This window comes from Dunckerocampus dactyliophorus, chromosome 1 (genome assembly GCF_027744805.1).
Source record: "Dunckerocampus dactyliophorus isolate RoL2022-P2 chromosome 1, RoL_Ddac_1.1, whole genome shotgun sequence".
Lineage (NCBI taxonomy): Eukaryota > Metazoa > Chordata > Actinopteri > Syngnathiformes > Syngnathidae > Dunckerocampus > Dunckerocampus dactyliophorus.
In genome coordinates this window covers 9,923,009-9,944,443 of record NC_072819.1, presented here as the reverse complement: position 1 = coordinate 9,944,443, position 21,435 = coordinate 9,923,009, and the positions used below count along the sequence as shown (strand labels likewise).

The following is a 21,435-nucleotide window of genomic DNA, read 5'->3' as shown; positions in this document are numbered from 1 at the left end:
GTATGGGACGTGTATGGACAATATTGTAATGGACTATGAGTTGTATTGTTGCTATGAACTAAGGACAATGGGGTGATGGCCTTGGGGTGGAGAATATGGGAAAAAGTTGGGATGTGGTGCACTATAGAGAAATGTCAATAAAATGTTAATTACAAAAAAAAAAAAACGTAGCCTAAATCAAAACTGAAACTAACCCTGCACATTTACTTGTAGCTTTGGCCAGAGACATAAGGAGAATGGGTGATGATAAAGGATTTTTCAACCGACGGCACTTTTCCTCGACTCCATTCTGTTTTCCCTTGATATTTTATACTCTTATTTAACAGATCTGCTGCGGTAATTTTGTTAAATAAAACTTTCGTACATGTACATGTTGCTTCCGGTTGCTAAAAAAAAACGCAGTGGGTGTATTTTGTTGGTTGCTGTGGTAGAATCCAGGTCACTTATCAGGAAGTGAGATGTGTGCACATTTGAATGCTGTGTAACTAGACTAGTTATTTTGCTGTTGTGGTTTCACTTTGCTTAGCAATAATAATGAAGTTAATGCTACAACACATGTCAACATAAACTGACCCGGTTGGCTCTCACATTTTGTGTCGACCACACTTCATGAGTTAGTCAGCATAAACAGGACCGACTCAAGCAGGTTCCACTGTACTGTAAAATGATGATGGACTTACCTCCGCCACGCTTTGGTGTGTTGATTGCAGGCTTGTCTGGTTTTTCATTTGGGTCTATAAAATAAGGGAAGTGGCAAAGCTGATCTAAGAAAATGAAACAGGCATGCATGTTTTGTGCAGTCCCTTTTCTAAAGAATATTAGCTTCATGACCAACCTTGTGGCGAGACATGAAGAACCAGAAAACATACCATACCAATACAGAAAATGACTACACTGGGTCACATGCTTCATTAATATTGTCCTACCATAGCCGTTTTTATATACCTGTAGTCCAAGACCTTGTGTCAAACTGAAGTTTGGCAGATCTGACATATGTAGGTGTATCTATCCGTGTACTCACTGGCAATCTCAAACTGGGCTGTTAGAAAAAGGCTATACAGTAACAGACAGACTATACAGTAATGATATAGAATCCCATTGGGGTGCGACAGTAAGTTTCTTTTTTTATAATGCCCCATAAATCTCAAGTTGAGTACAGGGTAAATCTGCTTTCTTCTCCTCTTGGCTGAAACTCTGGGATTCCACAGCCTCCTCCCCAAACCACGCCTACACTGATACAATTGGTCAGCGCTCAAGATTTGGCTCCAGTCCCCCTCACATCTTGCCACTGCCAGAGATGATATAATTGGAGAATCTGGCTTGGAACTGTGCTTTGTTCATGAAACAGCTGTCCGTGAAGTGGCGAGAGCAGAGGCGCAGTGACCGCGGGTCTTTAGCTCCTCCGGAAACAAACAACAAAAAAAATCATCCCTTTACTGCCATACTCCGGTTTCCTTGGGAAGCCCACGGAAAGATACACAATTCTTATATGCTAAAAAACACTTTCTGGCTACGGCATGGTGCTGAGCAGCGGTTTCAGCAGTAAGTTGTGACCTGAGAAATGATCTCGTGGTAGTCTTGTGAAGTTCTCGTACCCGACCGAGGAGTGGCAGAAAAATAAAACCAGGGATAACGTACAAACACACCAACCTGACGATATGACACTTCCACATCTGAAACATATACATAAGTCTGAAAAGTTGGAAATGTGGGCTCAGGCCACTTTAAATATAATATCTTTGGCAACTCAGACACTTTTAAAGCTACAGTGGTAATTCAGTTTTTGTTATTAATGAAAAAGGTTGCACAAAAAAACGAAACGTACAAAAAGCAAAGCAATTTTTGCCATAAGAAATAATGTAAATCCAATTAATCTATTCTAGACACCCAAAAATATTTTTTTGAATACATTTTACAGAGAATTATAGTTTACAATCAATGCAAATAATTCTAAATGATGAATAAAAGGTACAAATTAATATTTAACATAATTTTTACCTTTATTGAAGACTTGTTGGCGGAAACGGAGAGGAGCAGGGACATACCTTGCTATAATTCCTTTCTTGAGTTCAATAGTGTTTTTCAACTTGTTTGTCAAAATGTTGGCACTCAACTTTTTTTGGCCCCACGGGGGTTGATGTAGAAGTCGTGCCTTTTCTTGGGCACTCGAGTCCACAGAATGATACAGTAAAGGGCAAACAGACTAGTTTGTATGCGCAATATCGTACAATAACGAGGGCCCTATGTTTTCTGCGTTAACGGAATCACAGACGGAATGACAGAATTTCCCAATAAAAACAGAATCGACTGTTAAACGCGGAAGTTGACATAATGTGAATTAAATGCTGTCATCGTGGAGATAAGGAACGTTTGTGTGGGGACGTATTTACCTGGCGGACCGCTCAATCGTGGTGGAATCTCATCACAAACACTAATCCGCCCCCTCTCAAACCAAAAATGTCGCAACGGCGGCCTGAAACACCAGCGAAAGTTGGCAAAACAACAAAAGTTGGCAAAAAAAATTCAAAACTCCTCTCTTCCTGAGCGTGAATGGAAGCTGGCGTGGTTATCTTAGTTTAGCACAGCATGCTAGTGCGACTGTGTGTGTGCGACTCAGGCTGTATGAGTGTGTTTACACCGTGTTGTGCTTTACCGCTTGTTAATGCAAACAAGCATTTTACGATGCCCGCAGACGTCGTGCAAGTTCTGAGTGAAATAAGGACAAGAGGAATGTTTATTCTTGCTCCCAGCTCATCTTAAACATCAGCAGGCATTCTCAACACACACAACATACTTACGGCCTTCAAAATAAGTGCACTGTTCACCACATACTGTCTTATTGTGCAAACAAAATAAAGGTGTCTTACATTACATTACATTAATAACGCAATTGGAATTGCATTGGTGACTTCGTCTTCCTTAACCACAAGCACGGGCATTACAGTTTGTTGAAGATTTTGTATCAGTGTGCACAAAGGCTGACATCTCATTCCAAAAGTCAGCCAAGCTACATCCCTTTCTGAAATACTGGGCAAAATTGGCCAGTGATGTATTGAAATAAATGTAACGATGTTTGTATTTAATTAAAGGACATTTTTTTACAGTGTGTCCCAAAAGTACACACAATATGGTGGTAAAAAAAAAAAAGTGTAAAAGGTGAAAATTTGAATAAAAAAAATTTTAACGCAAAAAAAGGAAATTGGAAAAAAATGAAACGAAATATGGGAAAACATAAAATAGATTTCATAAAGCTCTAAATAACTAAGACAGACAAAATTTTGTTTAAAAAACAAAAACCAAGATTTGACTGCACATAAGTCTGAAAAGTTGGGAATGTCGGATAGGGCCCCTTTAAATATGACACTTTTGCATCTATAATTAATGCCATCCTTTGTTTATCTTGAATTGTGCAAGTGTTACCATAATATATTCCTCATTGTAATTTTCATTAGCATGATCAAAATAAACTAAACCATTATCATTGCCTATACAGAGGGACAATAATCCCTGAGAGGCAACACTGGCTTTACCTGGATGGACAGCATCCTCTAGGTCGAATCCAAAGCCATCTGCACACACAAATACAAGTTTGGTAGTGTAATAGACAGAAATACAAAAGCATATGCTGTTCAATAAGATAAACACACAAAAGCCTACCAGAATCCCCAGGGTTAGGTTTCGGTTTATTAGGTTTCTTCGGTTCATCTTTTAAAAAGAACAGAAGACAAATAGGTATTATTTTTTTATTATGAGAAAACAAAATCTGACCATTAAACTGGAGACGTCTTACATGGCATATTCAGATGTATACACAATTGAGTGAATATTTTACCTGGTCCAAAGGCATCAAAAAGGTCAAATCCATCTATGAGGAGAAAGGAAGAATAATTGATGACAAGTCATGTGAAAATGTTTCCATTTGTTGATGCCATTTTTCAGCTTTTTCATCTAAAGACATAGACATAGATTGCTTAAACTCTCCTATATAGATACGCTGTTGCAACCTAAAAAGTCAAGAAATGATGAAAACAACATGCGATTATCCCCCGCGCCAAGTCTATTACTAATAAAATAAAGTGGTGCAATGTTATAAACCTTTTGGTGGTGTATCAACTTTTTATCGAATAAAGTAAACTAAATAACATATCTCCAACATATATGGACATTCATGCACAACTGATGCGTGTTCACCACTGATATTGACCTTGGCAACTTTTATTGTGGAGATCTTATGATTATATGGAGTTTCTAATAATATATGCTGGTCTCTGTGTTTTTGCATGCTGAAGTACCTGAACTAGGGCTATCGGAAATAGCGCGTTAACAGCGGTAACTAATTTATTTCATTAATTACATTAACATTTTTAACGTAATTAAGTCATGCCCATCGAGCCACACCACTCTGATAAGTAGACTGAGACACAAGAGTGTCCCCACACAAAGGTTTTCGCTCCTTTAGAACTTTATTCTGACCTGAACACATCAGCAGTAGTGAAATTCCGACACCATATATGCATCTCCAACTCACAAACGTCCCTCCTCCGTTCGTCATCGGATGGACACTTCCTCACTGTCACTAGACGACCGCAAGATGCGTTCACGGACACTCCGAACATGACAAAAACGTGTTTATTATGTGTGGTGGAAATAAATAGAAAGACAAAAATAAACAGTACGTGGATGTTTTTTTTTTAGGTGAAAATTTGAATAAAAAAAATTTTAACGCAAAAAACGGAATTTGGAAAAAAATGAAACGAAATATGGGAAAACATAAAATAGATTTCATAAAGCTCTAAATAACTAAGACAGACAAAATTTTGTTTAAAAAACAAAAACCAAGATTTGACTGCACATAAGTCTGAAAAGTTGGGAATGTCGGATAGGGCCCCTTTAAATATGACACTTTTGCATCTATAATTAATGCCATCCTTTGTTTATCTTGAATTGTGCAAGTGTTACCATAATATGTTCCTCATTGTAATTTTCATTAGCATGATCAAAATAAACTAAACCATTATCATTGCCTATACAGAGGGACAATAATCCCTGAGAGGCAACACTGGCTTTACCTGGATGGACAGCATCCTCTAGGTCGAATCCAAACAGACATATCCACAGAAATACAAAAGCATATGCTGTTCAATAAGATAAACACACAAAAGCCTACCAGAATCCCCAGGGTTAGGTTTCGGTTTATTAGGTTTCTTCGGTTCATCTTTTAAAAAGAACAGAAGACAAATAGGTATTATTTTTTTATTATGAGAAAACAAAATCTGACCATTAAACTGGAGACGTCTTACATGGCATATTCAGATGTATACACAATTGAGTGAATATTTTACCTGGTCCAAAGGCATCAAAAAGGTCAAATCCATCTATGAGGAGAAAGGAAGAATAATTGATGACAAGTCATGTGAAAATGTTTCCATTTGTTGATGCCATTTTTCAGCTTTTTCATCTAAAGACATAGACATAGATTGCTTAAACTCTCCTATATAGATACGCTGTTGCAACCTAAAAAGTCAAGAAATGATGAAAACAACATGCGATTATCCCCCGCGCCAAGTCTATTACTAATAAAATAAAGTGGTGCAATGTTATAAACCTTTTGGTGGTGTATCAACTTTTTATCGAATAAAGTAAACTAAATAACATATCTCCAACATATATGGACATTCATGCACAACTGATGCGTGTTCACCACTGATATTGACCTTGGCAACTTTTATTGTGGAGATCTTATGATTATATGGAGTTTCTAATAATATATGCTGGTCTCTGTGTTTTTGCATGCTGAAGTACCTGAACTAGGGCTATCGGAAATAGCGCGTTAACAGCGGTAACTAATTTATTTCATTAATTACATTAACATTTTTAACGTAATTAAGTCATGCCCATCGAGCCACACCACTCTGATAAGTAGACTGAGACACAAGAGTGTCCCCACACAAAGGTTTTCGCTCCTTTAGAACTTTATTCTGACCTGAACACATCAGCAGTAGTGAAATTCCGACACCATATATGCATCTCCAACTCACAAACGTCCCTCCTCCGTTCGTCATCGGATGGACACTTCCTCACTGTCACTAGACGACCGCAAGATGCGTTCACGGACACTCCGAACATGACAAAAACGTGTTTATTATGTGTGGTGGAAATAAATAGAAAGACAAAAATAAACAGTACGTGGATGTTTTTTTTTTAGGTGAAAATTTGAATAAAAAAAATTTTAACGCAAAAAACGGAATTTGGAAAAAAATGAAACGAAATATGGGAAAACATAAAATAGATTTCATAAAGCTCTAAATAACTAAGACAGACAAAATTTTGTTTAAAAAACAAAAACCAAGATTTGACTGCACATAAGTCTGAAAAGTTGGGAATGTCGGATAGGGCCCCTTTAAATATGACACTTTTGCATCTATAATTAATGCCATCCTTTGTTTATCTTGAATTGTGCAAGTGTTACCATAATATGTTCCTCATTGTAATTTTCATTAGCATGATCAAAATAAACTAAACCATTATCATTGCCTATACAGAGGGACAATAATCCCTGAGAGGCAACACTGGCTTTACCTGGATGGACAGCATCCTCTAGGTCGAATCCAAACAGACATATCCACAGAAATACAAAAGCATATGCTGTTCAATAAGATAAACACACAAAAGCCTACCAGAATCCCCAGGGTTAGGTTTCGGTTTATTAGGTTTCTTCGGTTCATCTTTTAAAAAGAACAGAAGACAAATAGGTATTATTTTTTTATTATGAGAAAACAAAATCTGACCATTAAACTGGAGACGTCTTACATGGCATATTCAGATGTATACACAATTGAGTGAATATTTTACCTGGTCCAAAGGCATCAAAAAGGTCAAATCCATCTATGAGGAGAAAGGAAGAATAATTGATGACAAGTCATGTGAAAATGTTTCCATTTGTTGATGCCATTTTTCAGCTTTTTCATCTAAAGACATAGACATAGATTGCTTAAACTCTCCTATATAGATACGCTGTTGCAACCTAAAAAGTCAAGAAATGATGAAAACAACATGCGATTATCCCCCGCGCCAAGTCTATTACTAATAAAATAAAGTGGTGCAATGTTATAAACCTTTTGGTGGTGTATCAACTTTTTATCGAATAAAGTAAACTAAATAACATATCTCCAACATATATGGACATTCATGCACAACTGATGCGTGTTCACCACTGATATTGACCTTGGCAACTTTTATTGTGGAGATCTTATGATTATATGGAGTTTCTAATAATATATGCTGGTCTCTGTGTTTTTGCATGCTGAAGTACCTGAACTAGGGCTATCGGAAATAGCGCGTTAACAGCGGTAACTAATTTATTTCATTAATTACATTAACATTTTTAACGTAATTAAGTCATGCCCATCGAGCCACACCACTCTGATAAGTAGACTGAGACACAAGAGTGTCCCCACACAAAGGTTTTCGCTCCTTTAGAACTTTATTCTGACCTGAACACATCAGCAGTAGTGAAATTCCGACACCATATATGCATCTCCAACTCACAAACGTCCCTCCTCCGTTCGTCATCGGATGGACACTTCCTCACTGTCACTAGACGACCGCAAGATGCGTTCACGGACACTCCGAACATGACAAAAACGTGTTTATTATGTGTGGTGGAAATAAATAGAAAGACAAAAATAAACAGTACGTGGATGTTTTTTTTTTTATCACTCACTAATGCAACTCTTACTGCGGAAGTACAATTTGCTGCATTTAAGTATGCTCGAAAATCCTAGAAAATACATTTACACACAAAACATGTGAATTCAACTTAAGTTACGTGGTGTTTTTGAAAGCAACCCCTCATGGCTCATAATAACGCTGTTAACATGTGATTCAGATGTTCTGCTACCATTAAAGAGAATAGTGTTCGGCAAATACATTTTCAGACATGTGTGGCATCTTTTAGCTAAATTTACATTTTCAGTTCATTTGGTGTTAATATATACATTTTATGTATTGTCATTTATTGTCCTTTTATAAAATACAGTGAAAAATGGGCATATTTCACACATAGCTGCAAATGGTGATTAGTCATGGTTAATTAATTTGAAAACTGTGATTAATTTGATTAAAATTTGTAACCATTTGACAGCCCTAAATTTAACTCAAGTCGAAGTCCACATGCGTTGCTCATTGTTGCAGTTTAATGTTGGCATTTTTAGGGGGATACAGTATACTGTAAGGCATATTGGAATGTGCTGGGGACAAGTTGGGAGTGTGTAGCTTCGTGCTCGCTGGAACATGTTCTGCATTAAGGTGATGCCGTAGGCTGAAGTGTTTCAGTGCTAAGCAATGTCTTGCAGACAACCATCCTCTTCGCTGCGCTTCCATCGGGCGGTTTCTTTATCCTTAAACTCAGCCTAATGTTCTGTTGCGTTCACATCGTTAAATTAACTTTACTATTTTCGGTGCCAGGGATTAAGGGACTGAGAAAATCTCTGTAGATTGTAATAAATGCTTAAATCCAAAATATTTATTTATTTTTGTCATTTTTTGTGTTAATAATTATGGTTAATCCATGTGATTATGTCTTTTTATTAGGGCTGTCAAATGATAAAAATCATAAATGAATTAATCATGATGAATCACCATGTCACACGATGCCTGAAATATGCCCATTTTTACTGTATTTTATTGAAAGAAAGCTAAATGATAGGGCAGGATTGTATATATTTGTACGTACTAAAAGCGCCAAACTAACTGAAAATTTAAATCAAGTTAAGAGACGGCACATGTCTGAAAATCTATTTACATAACACTGGCTTCTTTAAGGGTTGCACGGTGGCCTAGTGGTAGCATGTTGGCCACACAGTCAGGAGATCGGGAAGATCTAGGTTCGAATCTCCGCTGTGTGCATGTTTGCATGTTCTCCCCGTGCGTGTGTGGGTTTTCTCCGGGTACTCCGGTTTCCTCCCACATTCCAAAAAGGGGTTAATTGGCGAGTCTAAATTGTACATAGGTATGAATGTGAGTGTGAATGATTGTTTGTCTATATTGACTGGCGACCAGTCCAGGGTGTACCCCGTCTCGCGCCCAAAGTCAGCTGGGATAGGCTCCAGTCTACCCAGCATAGCAAAATATTTGAATCAGACTTTAACTGTGTTATTATGCACATTGAGGAGTTGCGTTCAAAGACGCCACTTCATTTAAGTTGAATTCACAATTTGAGTCAATTTTTCTGGAATTTTCGAACATACTTAACACAGCAAATTGTACTTCCGCATTAAGAGTTACAAAGTGAGTGATAAGAACATCCACTTATTGTTTTTCTTTGTATTTCTGTTTATTTAGACCACCCATACACGCATAATAAAGAAAGTTGTTGTCATGTTCGGAGTGTCCGTGAATGCATCTCGCGATCTGTCTAGTGCAGTGGTTCTCAATTATTTTCTGTCATGTCGCCACTGGAGGACAGAAATGTTATCGCCGATTTGAAATACTATAGAGAGACTGATAATACTGTATGTACTAAACAGACTGAACTCAAAACTGAAACCAGCAAAATGCAACAAAATGGAGAGCAGTGAAGCATACATGCAAATTCGAGGGTCAAATTGCATGTCGGTAAGTCTGCACTAATATTGAAAGTCCTCCTTGCCTCCCACGCCCCCCCTGACAGTTCACCGTGCCCACCCCCAGGAGGGCGCTCCCCACTAATTGAGAAGCACTGGTCGAGTGACAATGAGGAAGTGTCGTGATGACGATTGGACTAGAGACGTGCTTGTTCTGAGTTGGAGATACATATATGGTGTTGGAATTGCACTGCTGTTTATGTGTCCAGGTCCAAATAAAATTATAAAAGAGCGTCAGACTATGTGTGACTCTGTGGAGAGCTACACTGTGCCGCCGTCTGTCGTCATAACAGAGTCGTGGCTTGCCGTGAGGTGTATGTATGAATTATAAATTAGTTACCACTGTTTTTTGACAGTCCTAATTTTTAGATTTGCTCTGTCTTAATAATGTTGCAAGCACAACACAACACACACAACACAAATGCAGGCAAGTAAGTCAGGAGGTAAGGGAGTGTAAACAAACCATCATCTTTAGGCTCCCCTGGGGCTTTGGGTTGCTCTTGGGGTTTTGGTGGCGTTGGATCTATGAGAACAGAAACAGTGTTAGTGATTGTGTCCCAGTCTGTCAGATGGTCTTGTTTGTGGAATTGAATATGGTTATGAAAATAGCTCTTCAAAGCATTAAAAATAATGCAACCAACGTATTGCTCAATTAACTTTTTTATTACACAGCATGACCAACAATATTGTTTGGCTTTTGTAACAAACTTCTGTGAGTCTGGTCCCAAATCCAATAAAAGATACATTCAGTATAAAAGTCTACCCAAGAAAGGATAAAATTGGAAAAGAAGGGCGTGCCAAATATTTTTAGGGTAGGACTAATCATTTAACATGGTTATAGGTCGATTTGTTTTTTAACAAACTTTCTTCAGCGCAACAGTATTTTATTGACGGTCCCTAGTGTAAACAGCCAGTGATTAGAGCAGCGCTTCCCGTGCGAGCAATTTTTCATTCGGGTGGCCAAGGTGAGACCATTACTTGCCACCACATAGGGGTAGCAATAAGTTTATACCTGAAATGTCTAGCTGGCCAGTGCTGACCACCACGTAGCCCCGCCACCTCGTGCCAGCTCCCCGCATAATTACACAGCAGTCTGGGCACAGTGAGGGGGAACTACGGAGCCAAATGTCCAATGTCCAATGTGAAACTAACTTCACCATGGTACACCGTGGACATGTCTGCATGGTGGTGTTGTGTTTTTTTCTTCTTGCAGCAATGAGGTGCATTACTGCACTTACCATGCTCAGTTTGTGACATCCCTAGTACTAACTAACAGTTAAACCTCAGCTACTCATTGCCTCGCATTGTATCTCTGTGGCTATCCACACTCAAACATACAGTATACAAAAAGCATCCACTAGTTGGTTAAATGTCCTTCAGCAGGTTTCATCTTGACCAAATGCTTCAGGCGTAATTGTTTCACCATGCTTCTTAGCACAATTGGTATAGTTCATTAAGTCTGGTTGATTTTCTGGCATTGATCCGGTTTTTAGGCATCGTCGACAAATGTTTACTAGGTTTGAGGTCAGAGCTTTGTGAAGGTCATTCCAGAAGCTTAATGTTATCCCGCTTTATCCATTCTGAAGCTAGTTTTGATAAGTGTAGTTTCAGCCATCTAGCTGTTGATTTGAGGTGAATTTGAAGAAGCTGGATCTAGTCCAATGCCCACAGATGCTACCACCACCATGTTTCACCAATTGGACAATGTTCTTGGGTTTGAAGGTCTTATTTGACTGATCCAAACATACTTCTTGTCATTATGGCCAAATAGCTCAATCTTTGACACATCTGACCATCAAACTTTTGTCCAGAAGGCAAGCTGGAAGGTATCGATTTCAGAACAGAGACTTATTTCTTGGTGGGCACCATGGCATCACTGTAAATGGTGGCACTGCTGTTCTAGCAGATTCACGCTCATGGCAGACTTGAGCCTTGGTTAACCAATTTCCTTTCAACTGACAGTAAGAGTTTCTTGCCAAAGTGGTGACTTATCCAAATAACTTGTACTTGCATACGATTGTTTGCTGTACAGCAGGCCTACAGTGAGTCAAGAAATATTTAATCTGGACCAGACTACTCACCAACGTCATCAAGGGCATCATACAGGTCGAATCCTGTGTGAGAAAGACAAAAAATATGAATTGAATATAATGCTTTATTTCATTCTCCTGTTCTTTAGAATAGCATGCCCCCAGTTCCATCGTGACTCATGGTTCACATGAGGCCCTTTTCTGTCAGATGTTCAGGAACTTTTTTATTCTTGGCAACTGTAGTTCCAGGAACCAAAAGGTTCCTGTGCACCACTGTGTTTTGCATTTATGTCATTTGATGCCGCAGAATGTACCATGCCATCCAATGTAGTGAGATATTAATACTGCACAAGTTATAAATTATAATAAATGAGAAAATGTAGAATTACACATATTATCTGTGACGAATATCATGAATCTACCTAAAGCCACACAGTGGAACGCAACAAAGCTACTCGCTGATTGACATGTTTATTGTGCAATCAAATACCCACAAATACATATGTATGCTAAAGTGAAAGCCACCAGTCAAGTGGTGGGTTATGTCTTCTGGCTCAGGTACACACAATAGCCCGGTCTAAAATGTCACATTCTTAAATTCCCTCCTCTGTGTCATGTAGTCTTGCTGCTGTCTGGGTTGATCCCTCCAATATTGTTGTTTTATGGTGTGAAAAAAATATTTACCTCGATGTTTGTACTGTACGTTTCAATCAAAGATGTTGTAGCCTGGGACGCTAACACTAAGCTCGACTACAACAGGCTGAACCTGCCCCGTCGCATTTTCCCCTCACACAGCAAATACAGTAGCTACCTTCTGCCTTGTAACAATACAAGACTATTAGGAACCACAAATATTGCTACTTGCTAGCTGACAAGCCAAACAGCTTAACGCTTAGTTAGGGACAGCACAGTGAAACAGGCACTGCATTTAACAAGTAAATAGTATACAGTAGGGGTAACAAGCTTTCTTGATCAGAAAAAAATGGTCTTGTGAAAATAAATACACTAATTAATCACATGGTAAATGAAAATTAACTCGATAATTTTGCAGGCCTCCATATTGCCATGCGTTTTTAACATCTTTCCCCTCCAAACAGGGAGGAAGAGGGTTCACTCTGCATTGGTTCAGCACCTAAATGCTTCATGCTATAGACCTCTAAGGACTCTTGTCAGTCATACAGTCGCTTAGTGGGGGCAGGCGGGGCCGCTAATATTCCAGCTTCAAACCGAATGACCAAGGTGCGCCCATCAAAACAAATGGACTGACGCGCTTACCTCAAACATAGCCACCCGACAGTTTTCCCATCTGGGAAAAAAACTACATATCGAGATAAAAAGCCTCTGTCCCAACAATCAACGCTCAAATATGATCGGTGAAATAGAATGGTCAAAGTAGTTATACTATCATATAGGGGTGTCCCGATCCAATATTGATATTGAACATCAGCCCAATATCAGCAAAAAAAAAGGATCGGATTATGTCGGCCTGCATCCGATATTGGCACTCCGATACAAGCAGTCTATTCCAGACTCTGCCAGAACTTCTATCCCGTAACAGTACTTCTATTCAGCACGCAGAGCCCAAGTAATCACAGCAACAGTGTGTGTTTGCATGTTCAGCAAAGAGTAGGAGTGATGTCAGCTGTGTGGCAGTATTTTTCATTACAGTCTGAAAGCTGTACATTTCCCGTGGTGGCACAGAATCGGGGAAGTCTAATACCATCAACCTCATTGCACATTTGAGCAGCATCACAAAAAAAACGACAGTTCCTTCAATCATCCACCACTGAAAAACCTGTATCAGGACATATCAGATATGTTTAGCACTGCAAACCCTGTCTAAAGATTCCTGGTTGCTTAAAAAAGTACTACATTCAGAGCAGGGATGAGGTGGCCAGAGATTCCCACCCCTAAATCAAAGTAGCTGATATCATTCACAAATAATTCACAATTCAATTCAATATGGCAATAAAGATAATTACATTTAATTCCTCAATAGTTTTGTACATAACCTGAGTACCGGTAATGTGTCTGTCAAAATAGCTACATACTGTTCATTAGACACACAGTGCATGTGTTACGTCCAGTTAGCATTTACTATCAAATATTGCCGATACACAAAAAATTTAAATGGTGATCCAAAAGACAATGGAGCCATATTAAAACGGTTTCAGCAACGTGCATTTTTCCAATTCATCATGCAAATATAGTTGAAGAAACGGAAGTGTACAAAAACACGCATTTCTAGAGTGGCATTCATGACGCAAAGCAGAGCCCTCAAACAATTCATTTTTTTCTACATAACTAGCCGCTACAAGTGAACGGATAACTTTTGTTCGGAATAATAAAGGCAAAAGTTGCATCTCTGTGTGTCGTTTGAAACATGATGTTCATCATTGCTGCAGGGGAGGAAGAGCAAATCAGGAGGGGAGCTTAATGACAGCTGACTGATGTCATATGACATCTATGAAGTGACGTTTATGAGATCGACCCAAACTACCTTCGCGATCGACCGGTAGCTCGCGATCAACGTAATGGGCACCCTTGATGTACACAAAGCTGCAGCTTTAGACATGTGACACTGTCACAGGGGTCTCCAACAGGTAGCTCACCAGCTGATGTTGAGTAGTTCACCAAAGAATATTTGCTTCACCTCTTAGTGTTGTAGTATTTTTATAAGTGTTCTAATCAAACGTGACACCCGTATTTAACGACAAATGAGCACACTGAGTGTAAATGTAGTGCAATTTAAATGATGGCAGTGACAGTTTTGCAATGTTCTCGGTTCATGTTCTGCTAGTTGTAGAAAAAAGTTGAATAAATATTTTAAGAAATAAATAAGTTATAAAAATCGCTTTGTCATTTTTTTTTTAAATTGCAGACGGAGTAGCGGCACTGGCAGCATCCCTGGTGCACTCCCATGCAGCCCACCACCACAGCTTCAAAAAATAAATAGGAGAAACCCTGGAATTAGTGTAAATTAGTCAGCCTTTTTATTTGAATTAGACACAGGGCATTATGTCTTACAGGCAGATGCTCAAAAACGCAGCCTGAACAGTTCAACACTTCCTAGTTCTCATCTTCTAGAGACTTATTTCCTAAAAGCTGGCCTCTAAAAATACACCTGTTGCTACAATAACATGACTGACAACTAGTGACCAGTTTAGAATAGTACAGACATTAAAATGCCTCATCCGAATACCTCAAAATTGTCATTTTTGTTCATTTTCTTTTATGCTTTAAAATGCTTAATTTAGGCCAAGAATACCAAAAAAGTGCCTAAATATGCTTTTTTTTTTTTTTTTTTTTACTATATTCAACTACAAAACCGCAGTAATGAATATATTTATTTATTTTTAAAAACTGTGATAGCGTGAAGCTGTAAAATTCGAACCGCAAAGTGGCGAGGGACGACTTTATGCTTGCTTGAAAAAGTAAGTAAAATATGCTTTGTCTAAATTAAGGTGATCTACCATTTCAGCCTTTCACACACACGGCAACAGCTTTCTGAGTGCCCTGAAACAGCGTCCAGAGTGGGAAAATCTGTCAACACCGCGCTGTGGACAAGCGAGACACTACTTTCTAAGAGCGATGACATCGCCGTCACATGACCAGAAGTGACCGGTTGTGTACTGCTGCCGAAAATCTTCGACTAGCATGACTAGCATGACCCCCAGGCAACATTCTCACGAGTTTTCTTGTTGTGTTATAGTCCACAGTGAGGTAATTCTACTTCGTCATCAGACGGATAAGCAGAAGATGATGGATTTTATGCACACGTGTTTTTCTTCAATCGTTTTGATGCGTCACGTCTGTGTGTCTGTTTTCAGCGCCACATGTAGGCGTGCCTTGTGTATTACATTGTTTCCACCCAGTGATTCGTTCCCATGTGGACATGACTATTTACTGCTCCGACACTGTGTGCACACGATTTTTTTTGTCAACCCACCCTAAAAAAACCTCAGGAGCGTTCCCATGTGGACAGGGCCTTAGTCAGATGTACCCCCCCCCGACTGCCGACGACCTAGGGCTGCACAATTTTCTTGCTTCGACTCAGGGTGGGTAGAGTAGCCAACAATTGTGCTTATGTAAGAGTACTGTTACTTTACAACAGGGGTCACTAACGTGGTGCCCGCGGGCACCAGGTAGCCCCCCACGACCACATGAGGTGCCCGCAAGCCTGCTTTTCATTCAGGTTTTCAGTTAAAAATGAAAGAACAGTAGAAAGAAAAGTATTCTGAAACATAAAATGTGAGTTGTGGACACCAGCATTTTGTGAATGTTTTGGTAAAACAAGTATATTTGATTTGTTTGGGTTTAAATAAGGTATGAAAATCATTTCTACACAAATGAGTAGCTCGTGGCCATTTTCATTTTCTAAAAGTAGCTCTCGCAAGAAAAAACGTTGATGACCCCTGCTTTAGAATAATATGACTTTAGTAAAAGTAAAAAGTAGTCCTCAGAAAAATTACTTGAGTAAGCGTAAGTATCTGGTGAAGAAACTACTAAGTACTGAGTAACTTCTGATGTTATTTATTTATTTAAATCAGAGCATTAACGTCAAATAGACAAAAATATAAAATAGCAATTTGGAAATTCAGATACTGCTCAACAGATTCAGAAAGTAGCGAATTGGACTATTGAAGTAGATGCTAATATCACATTTTGAAATCTTATGCAGCTATCGTGTTTTGATCTCACAAGTCTTAAGCAAGTTTGATCAAGTGTACACTTACTACAGCTTCTGCCTGGACTGCTTGGACCGCGGCAGCTGTTCAACTCCGATGAAAAAAAGCATCTAATATCTCACTCATCGGAGCTAACGAGTGACGCTGGGAACACTGAGTGTAGGTAGAATTGCAAGGTTTATAGTGTGTCTTTCTGTGTAAATATCCCATGTTACAATGTGGATACCTGTGGCTTATAGACAAGTGCGGCCTATATACTGTATGTATAAACATCTCTTTCTCTTTAAATTTGGTGGGTGCGGCTTATATTCAGGTGGACCTCGATATAATTCAGTCTGGAAGTTAAATAAAATAAAATAAAAATAATTAAATACAATAATTAAGACAAATTCAGCCACAAGAAATTGCAGTAAATTAATGCTTTGTTTACACTCGAAACAGCACAATAAAGCTGGCAGAATTTACATAGAAAAACAAAGCAGTCTGTGCATACAGTGCTCGATCTATGTGGTCTGTCATAGGCTGCAGAAGATGGAAGACTTATGTTGACCTTGAGCGACACTTTCTTGATTTGAGCAAAAGAATGCAGGAGATTCATACCTTCTGTGGACGGACATGAACAATACCTCTTCTCTATTGGGCCGTGGAGATTTTGTGTGTAGTCATGTGACTGCCTGGCTCCGTTTGATTGGTGAAATTGAGTCAAACGTGACGAGTGATTACGTTGGACTGGTGAACCAGTCACGTGACAGCACCTGAGGCAAAGTCTCTCTGACAAACCAAAACCAATAGCTCATTGCAAAATAGATAAAAATATGCAATGTAACTCAATGTAGCGGAGTAAAAACAGCAAAAATACACAAGTCAAAGTAAAAACTATGTTGCAATAAAATTACTCTGGCAAGTACAATTTATCCAAAAAGTTGCTTAAGTAAATGTAAATGTAGAGCGTTACCACCCACCTGTACTTGGACTTGTGTTTGCATTCTCTCGGACAATTTTTTCTGCACGCACACACCATGTACTGGGCCATGCGCTTAAGTTTTCAAGTAATCACACAGTTTTTTATGACAGTCAAACCTTGGTTTTTGAACGCTCCAGTTTTCGACAAAAGTTTTTGTCTTGGGTTTTGTACATTGTCGTGATTCTCGCATTATTTTGCGTAAAAAAAAGTCTATTTGTCCTGTACTCTATCCTTCTGTGGAAGCAAGTGTCCAAACCAATAGCTACTTTCCTTACCAAGGAGTTGGCACAACGTTGCCAGATGTACGATAATGATCGTATTTGTACGGTAATATCACCGTCTATGCGATCAATAATTTAATAAAAATCCCATAATGTAGGATACTTTGAGCCTTTCAATACATGGCTATTAGCTAACACAAACAGGATACGTCCTGCACTGCGCCGGATGTGCACTGTCTCACGTGCCTCTTTACAGCCAGTTGGGGGCGCTGTTCTGCCCCTGGCAGCTTTTTTCCAACAGTGCTGTTACTTTTTGTTTTTCTTTTTTTTTTTTACTGCATCAATGTTTTACGGTAGCCCAGATGTATACAAACTTTTTCCACCAAGGGCCACATTGATATTTTGTCAACCAACACATGTAGATATGCTAAGAAGGTATATTTATTTGAAGAAAAAATGTATCTCATCTTTATGATATAGGTAAAAAAAAAGCAGCCTGTTATTAGGATAAACTTCAGTCTTTGCTCTTTTTTCCCCATTTATGTGGTTGTTTTTTTTAATTTTCCAAATATATAAACTTTCTTCTTAAGTTTCTTTTTGATATATCATTAGATATATCAAAAAGAACACAATTAATTGAACACATGACTTTATCCCCATGATATTTTTACTTTATTCCCATATTATAACTTTCTTCCCAACCTAATTTTCCAAAATTTACAACATTATTTTGTTTTGTTTGTTTTTCATATGACGACTTTAAAAAAATTAACATAGTTTTTCTTGAATATTTCAAGTTAATAATACAGAAATGACATTATTTGTCCTCATAATATTTTGACGTTATTCTTGTAAAGTTGAAACTTTTTCTTATTAAATTGCAACTGTTTTCTCTTCATGGCTTTATTCTTGTAAAATGACTGCTGATTTTTCCATTTTTACAGGGTTTTTTTTTCTAGCTAAATTATATTTTTAGAACGTGCGAATAAAAAAAAAAAATCTGCCGCGGGCCGCAAATGTCCCCGCACTTTGGGCACCCGAGCTGTGGCCGATGGTCCTAGGCAACATCAAATCTGGCATGAACGATAGTTTCCCTCAAAATACGATCATTTTAAGCTTACTGTACAATACGTTGTCATTTCCCATCCCGTCTGAGAACATGGAGCTGGCAACGCATGCCTATAGGACACAAATAGGCTGCAACACACAACACCTTTCAAGAGCAACTATTTTTGCATTACGTAATGTTTCCATTAAGTACAGTATGTTTCAGCAACATCCAACAATGGCAGCAGAAGCGTTTGACAGAAATGTATTGTAGTTTAAGCAACTGCAAACATGAAGACATTTCTGCAACAACTTTTAGTAGCATTCCATTAGCGTGTCTGGCACTGAAAACCTATAACACATATTGCCTTTACGTAATGATTGATTAGCCCATAATTTAAAGAAGAGTTATTATGTAAAATAACAGAAAAAACTTGCCTCCCTGAGTCAATGTCCCGGTCGCCAGAAGAAGTAGTAGTAACTCGGCTAACAAAACAGACTTCATGTTGCTTATGTATGGTCCAGACAGGTAAATAGGTTAAAAGAAAAGGGAGTTGTGAAGGTTGTGCTGCAGGAGGAAAGGAGAGAACATGTCTGCTCGGTGGGATCCACTTACAAAACCTCGATGAGTCAACTTTGGGCCGGGCAAGGCTGGCTGGGTGTGGCGGGGTGTTCCTGCCAAAACACGACGTTCCGTTCATGTGACGAATAATACAATGACTCATAAAACTATATTACTTTTTTTTTTAGGTTTTGTCTCTCACAGTCGATTAAAGATTTAGTCCAGCAGTGGGAGGAAAACGACCTTGGAGGAATTTACAAGAGGAACCAAGTTAGTTTATTTTTACTTTAACCTCTACTGACATCTCGTGGCAACAAAGTGAAGTACATCTTCAATGTGGCGGGTCGGGCTTGGTGGATCGATCCAAATAGGGATAGTATTGGTATCAAGGGTGGTAGGCACTTTTTACAAGCTAAAATGATATAACAATACAATTTGCACATTTATTATTAGTTCAGGGTGATTTCTAGCAACATAACTCACCAGAATGTGTTTAGGACAAAGGGTAGTGGAAATATGATTGTTTTTTTTTAAAGCAAAGTTTCTCACTTTGCCCCAGACCCGGTGTAAAGTGAGACAGACCAGAAAAATCAAGGGTTTAAAGTGATATACTTACTTTTCCCCCTTAAAAACTAACATTGTAGCAGTAAGACTCCTGACAGCTACACATTCTAGAACTAATGTCAGACTAGCAAAAGAATCATGGGGATTGGTCAATAAGCAATTTTTTTCTGAGCCCTTGAAATCACTCAAAATAAAATCAGAATCAACTTTAATGTTTAAAAATTGTAATGTTGGAAAATTACAACAGTTCTGTTTGCTGCAAAAGACGTCACGATCTGTTGTGCTGCTCTGCTGCCACCTATCTGTGCTTGGTTGCAGTGGAAGGCCGGCTGGCCTGGGAGGAGCCACCTGTACACGCCTGTAGACAATTTACCAGCACACACCTGGCTAATCATTGCCAGATTGTTGCTTACAACTCGCCTGTTCCATGTTCATGTCTGCACCTTGTAGTTCTCGGCTGGTATTACTTTCTGGTCACCCTGTATTTTGTGAGTATTGTTCCCTGTTTGGCCAGGGAGCAGCGTGATTTTCTGTTATACATTTTGCTATCTACTTCCTGCTAGTAGTCGCAGTGATTTTTTTGGTCTTGTTTTTTCAGCCTGGTAGTACCGCTGTGCATTTTCGTTTTTTCCATTTTCTCCCTGCTAGTAGTCCGTGAAAGCAGCGCCTTTTAGTTTTGTGTATATTTCTTTCCCGGAAGTTTTTTGTTGTACACTTTTGTGTTTTCTGCTCCCTGGGAGTCACTTTTTTTGTTAATAAACTTTTGTTACACGGACTCATCTTCCCTCTGCTTATTGGGATCCAGCACATTGACTAATAGAAGGGCAGTGAACATTCAAATGACAGAACCAGTTCGATTAGAACAGTCTTGGGCTCAGAGCAATTGACCCAGCTATCACTAGTCTGGGGTGGAATACACGGCCCTTACCGCCAGCTAGAACAGTTTGGGACTCAGAAGCTTTGTGGTAATATTAGTTAACCTACAGTCATGTGATCTCTTGCATACCCTGGCCTACCTGCACGCTGGTTCGTCGTCCAATTGTCAGGGGCAGGGATATTGTTTTTAGCTGCATATTCACGTGCCAGTTGGTGACTCTTGAGTGGGTTGAGACCATGAAACTGGTCAGCTAGTTGTTTCAAGGTGTCTATATTCCTATCCTTAAGGACTTCTTTCTTGCCTTGACCTCAGTGGCTGCCTTGTTCTAAAGGGATGCTTTGCCCCAGTTTGTCTTTCTGTTGTATTTTCTTGCCACGATGGCTTCTGTACAATGGTTATAACATTTTAAAAAATTAACAATTGTAAAGTAATATGTTTTAGACTGAACTTAAGTTCTGTGAGATGTCTCACATTACCCCAGAGCATTTATCTCACTTCACCACACAGCCTTTTTTTCACCTTTTTTTAAAGAAAAAAACACCCTTTCTAGCATTTCAGGCTGATCTTCAACTAGCATCAGAGTTTTCTACAATGGTAGTTCATGAACATGGATGATATAAGTTGTTGTACCTGAATCAGTCTGCTTTGACACAATCTTTAAGTTGACTGGAAGAAATGGTAACACTTTACAGTAAGGTACACAAAATTACAGAAGTTAATGAGAAACGAACCTACCTAACCCTAACCAGTACTCATTAGTTACTCATTAGTTCTTCATTAGTTACTCAGTAACTACCCTAATGTAAAGTATGTGCCTTAGTTCCTCAGTAACTACTGCACTCGTTAGTTCTTCGTTAGT

General features: G+C 38.8%; 1 protein-coding gene across 7 annotated transcripts in view; it reads right to left on the bottom strand.

Moving 5' to 3' along the window:
• cd99 (CD99 molecule) overlaps nucleotides 1-19,321 on the bottom strand; it is a 41,405-nt gene extending 22,084 nt beyond the window's left edge. Inside the window, exons 1-11 of one of the 7 annotated variants that reach the window (XM_054752711.1) lie at nucleotides 19,012-19,321; nucleotides 11,705-11,737; nucleotides 10,087-10,146; nucleotides 6,853-6,885; nucleotides 6,678-6,725; nucleotides 5,343-5,375; nucleotides 5,168-5,215; nucleotides 3,833-3,865; nucleotides 3,658-3,705; nucleotides 3,531-3,569; nucleotides 681-734 (exon numbers count right to left, since the gene is read on the bottom strand). In XM_054752711.1, the coding sequence (XP_054608686.1) occupies nucleotides 681-734; nucleotides 3,531-3,569; nucleotides 3,658-3,705; nucleotides 3,833-3,865; nucleotides 5,168-5,215; nucleotides 5,343-5,375; nucleotides 6,678-6,725; nucleotides 6,853-6,885; nucleotides 10,087-10,146; nucleotides 11,705-11,737; nucleotides 19,012-19,078 (496 nt within the window). In that variant the 5' untranslated portion in view covers nucleotides 19,079-19,321. The remainder of the gene's footprint in view (nucleotides 1-680; nucleotides 735-3,530; nucleotides 3,570-3,657; nucleotides 3,706-3,832; nucleotides 3,866-5,167; nucleotides 5,216-5,342; nucleotides 5,376-6,677; nucleotides 6,726-6,852; nucleotides 6,886-10,086; nucleotides 10,147-11,704; nucleotides 11,738-19,011) is intronic. The other 6 variants (XM_054752630.1, XM_054752876.1, XM_054752960.1 and 3 more) reach the window with 6 other exon arrangements.
• Nucleotides 19,322-21,435: the final 2,114 nt, after the last annotated feature.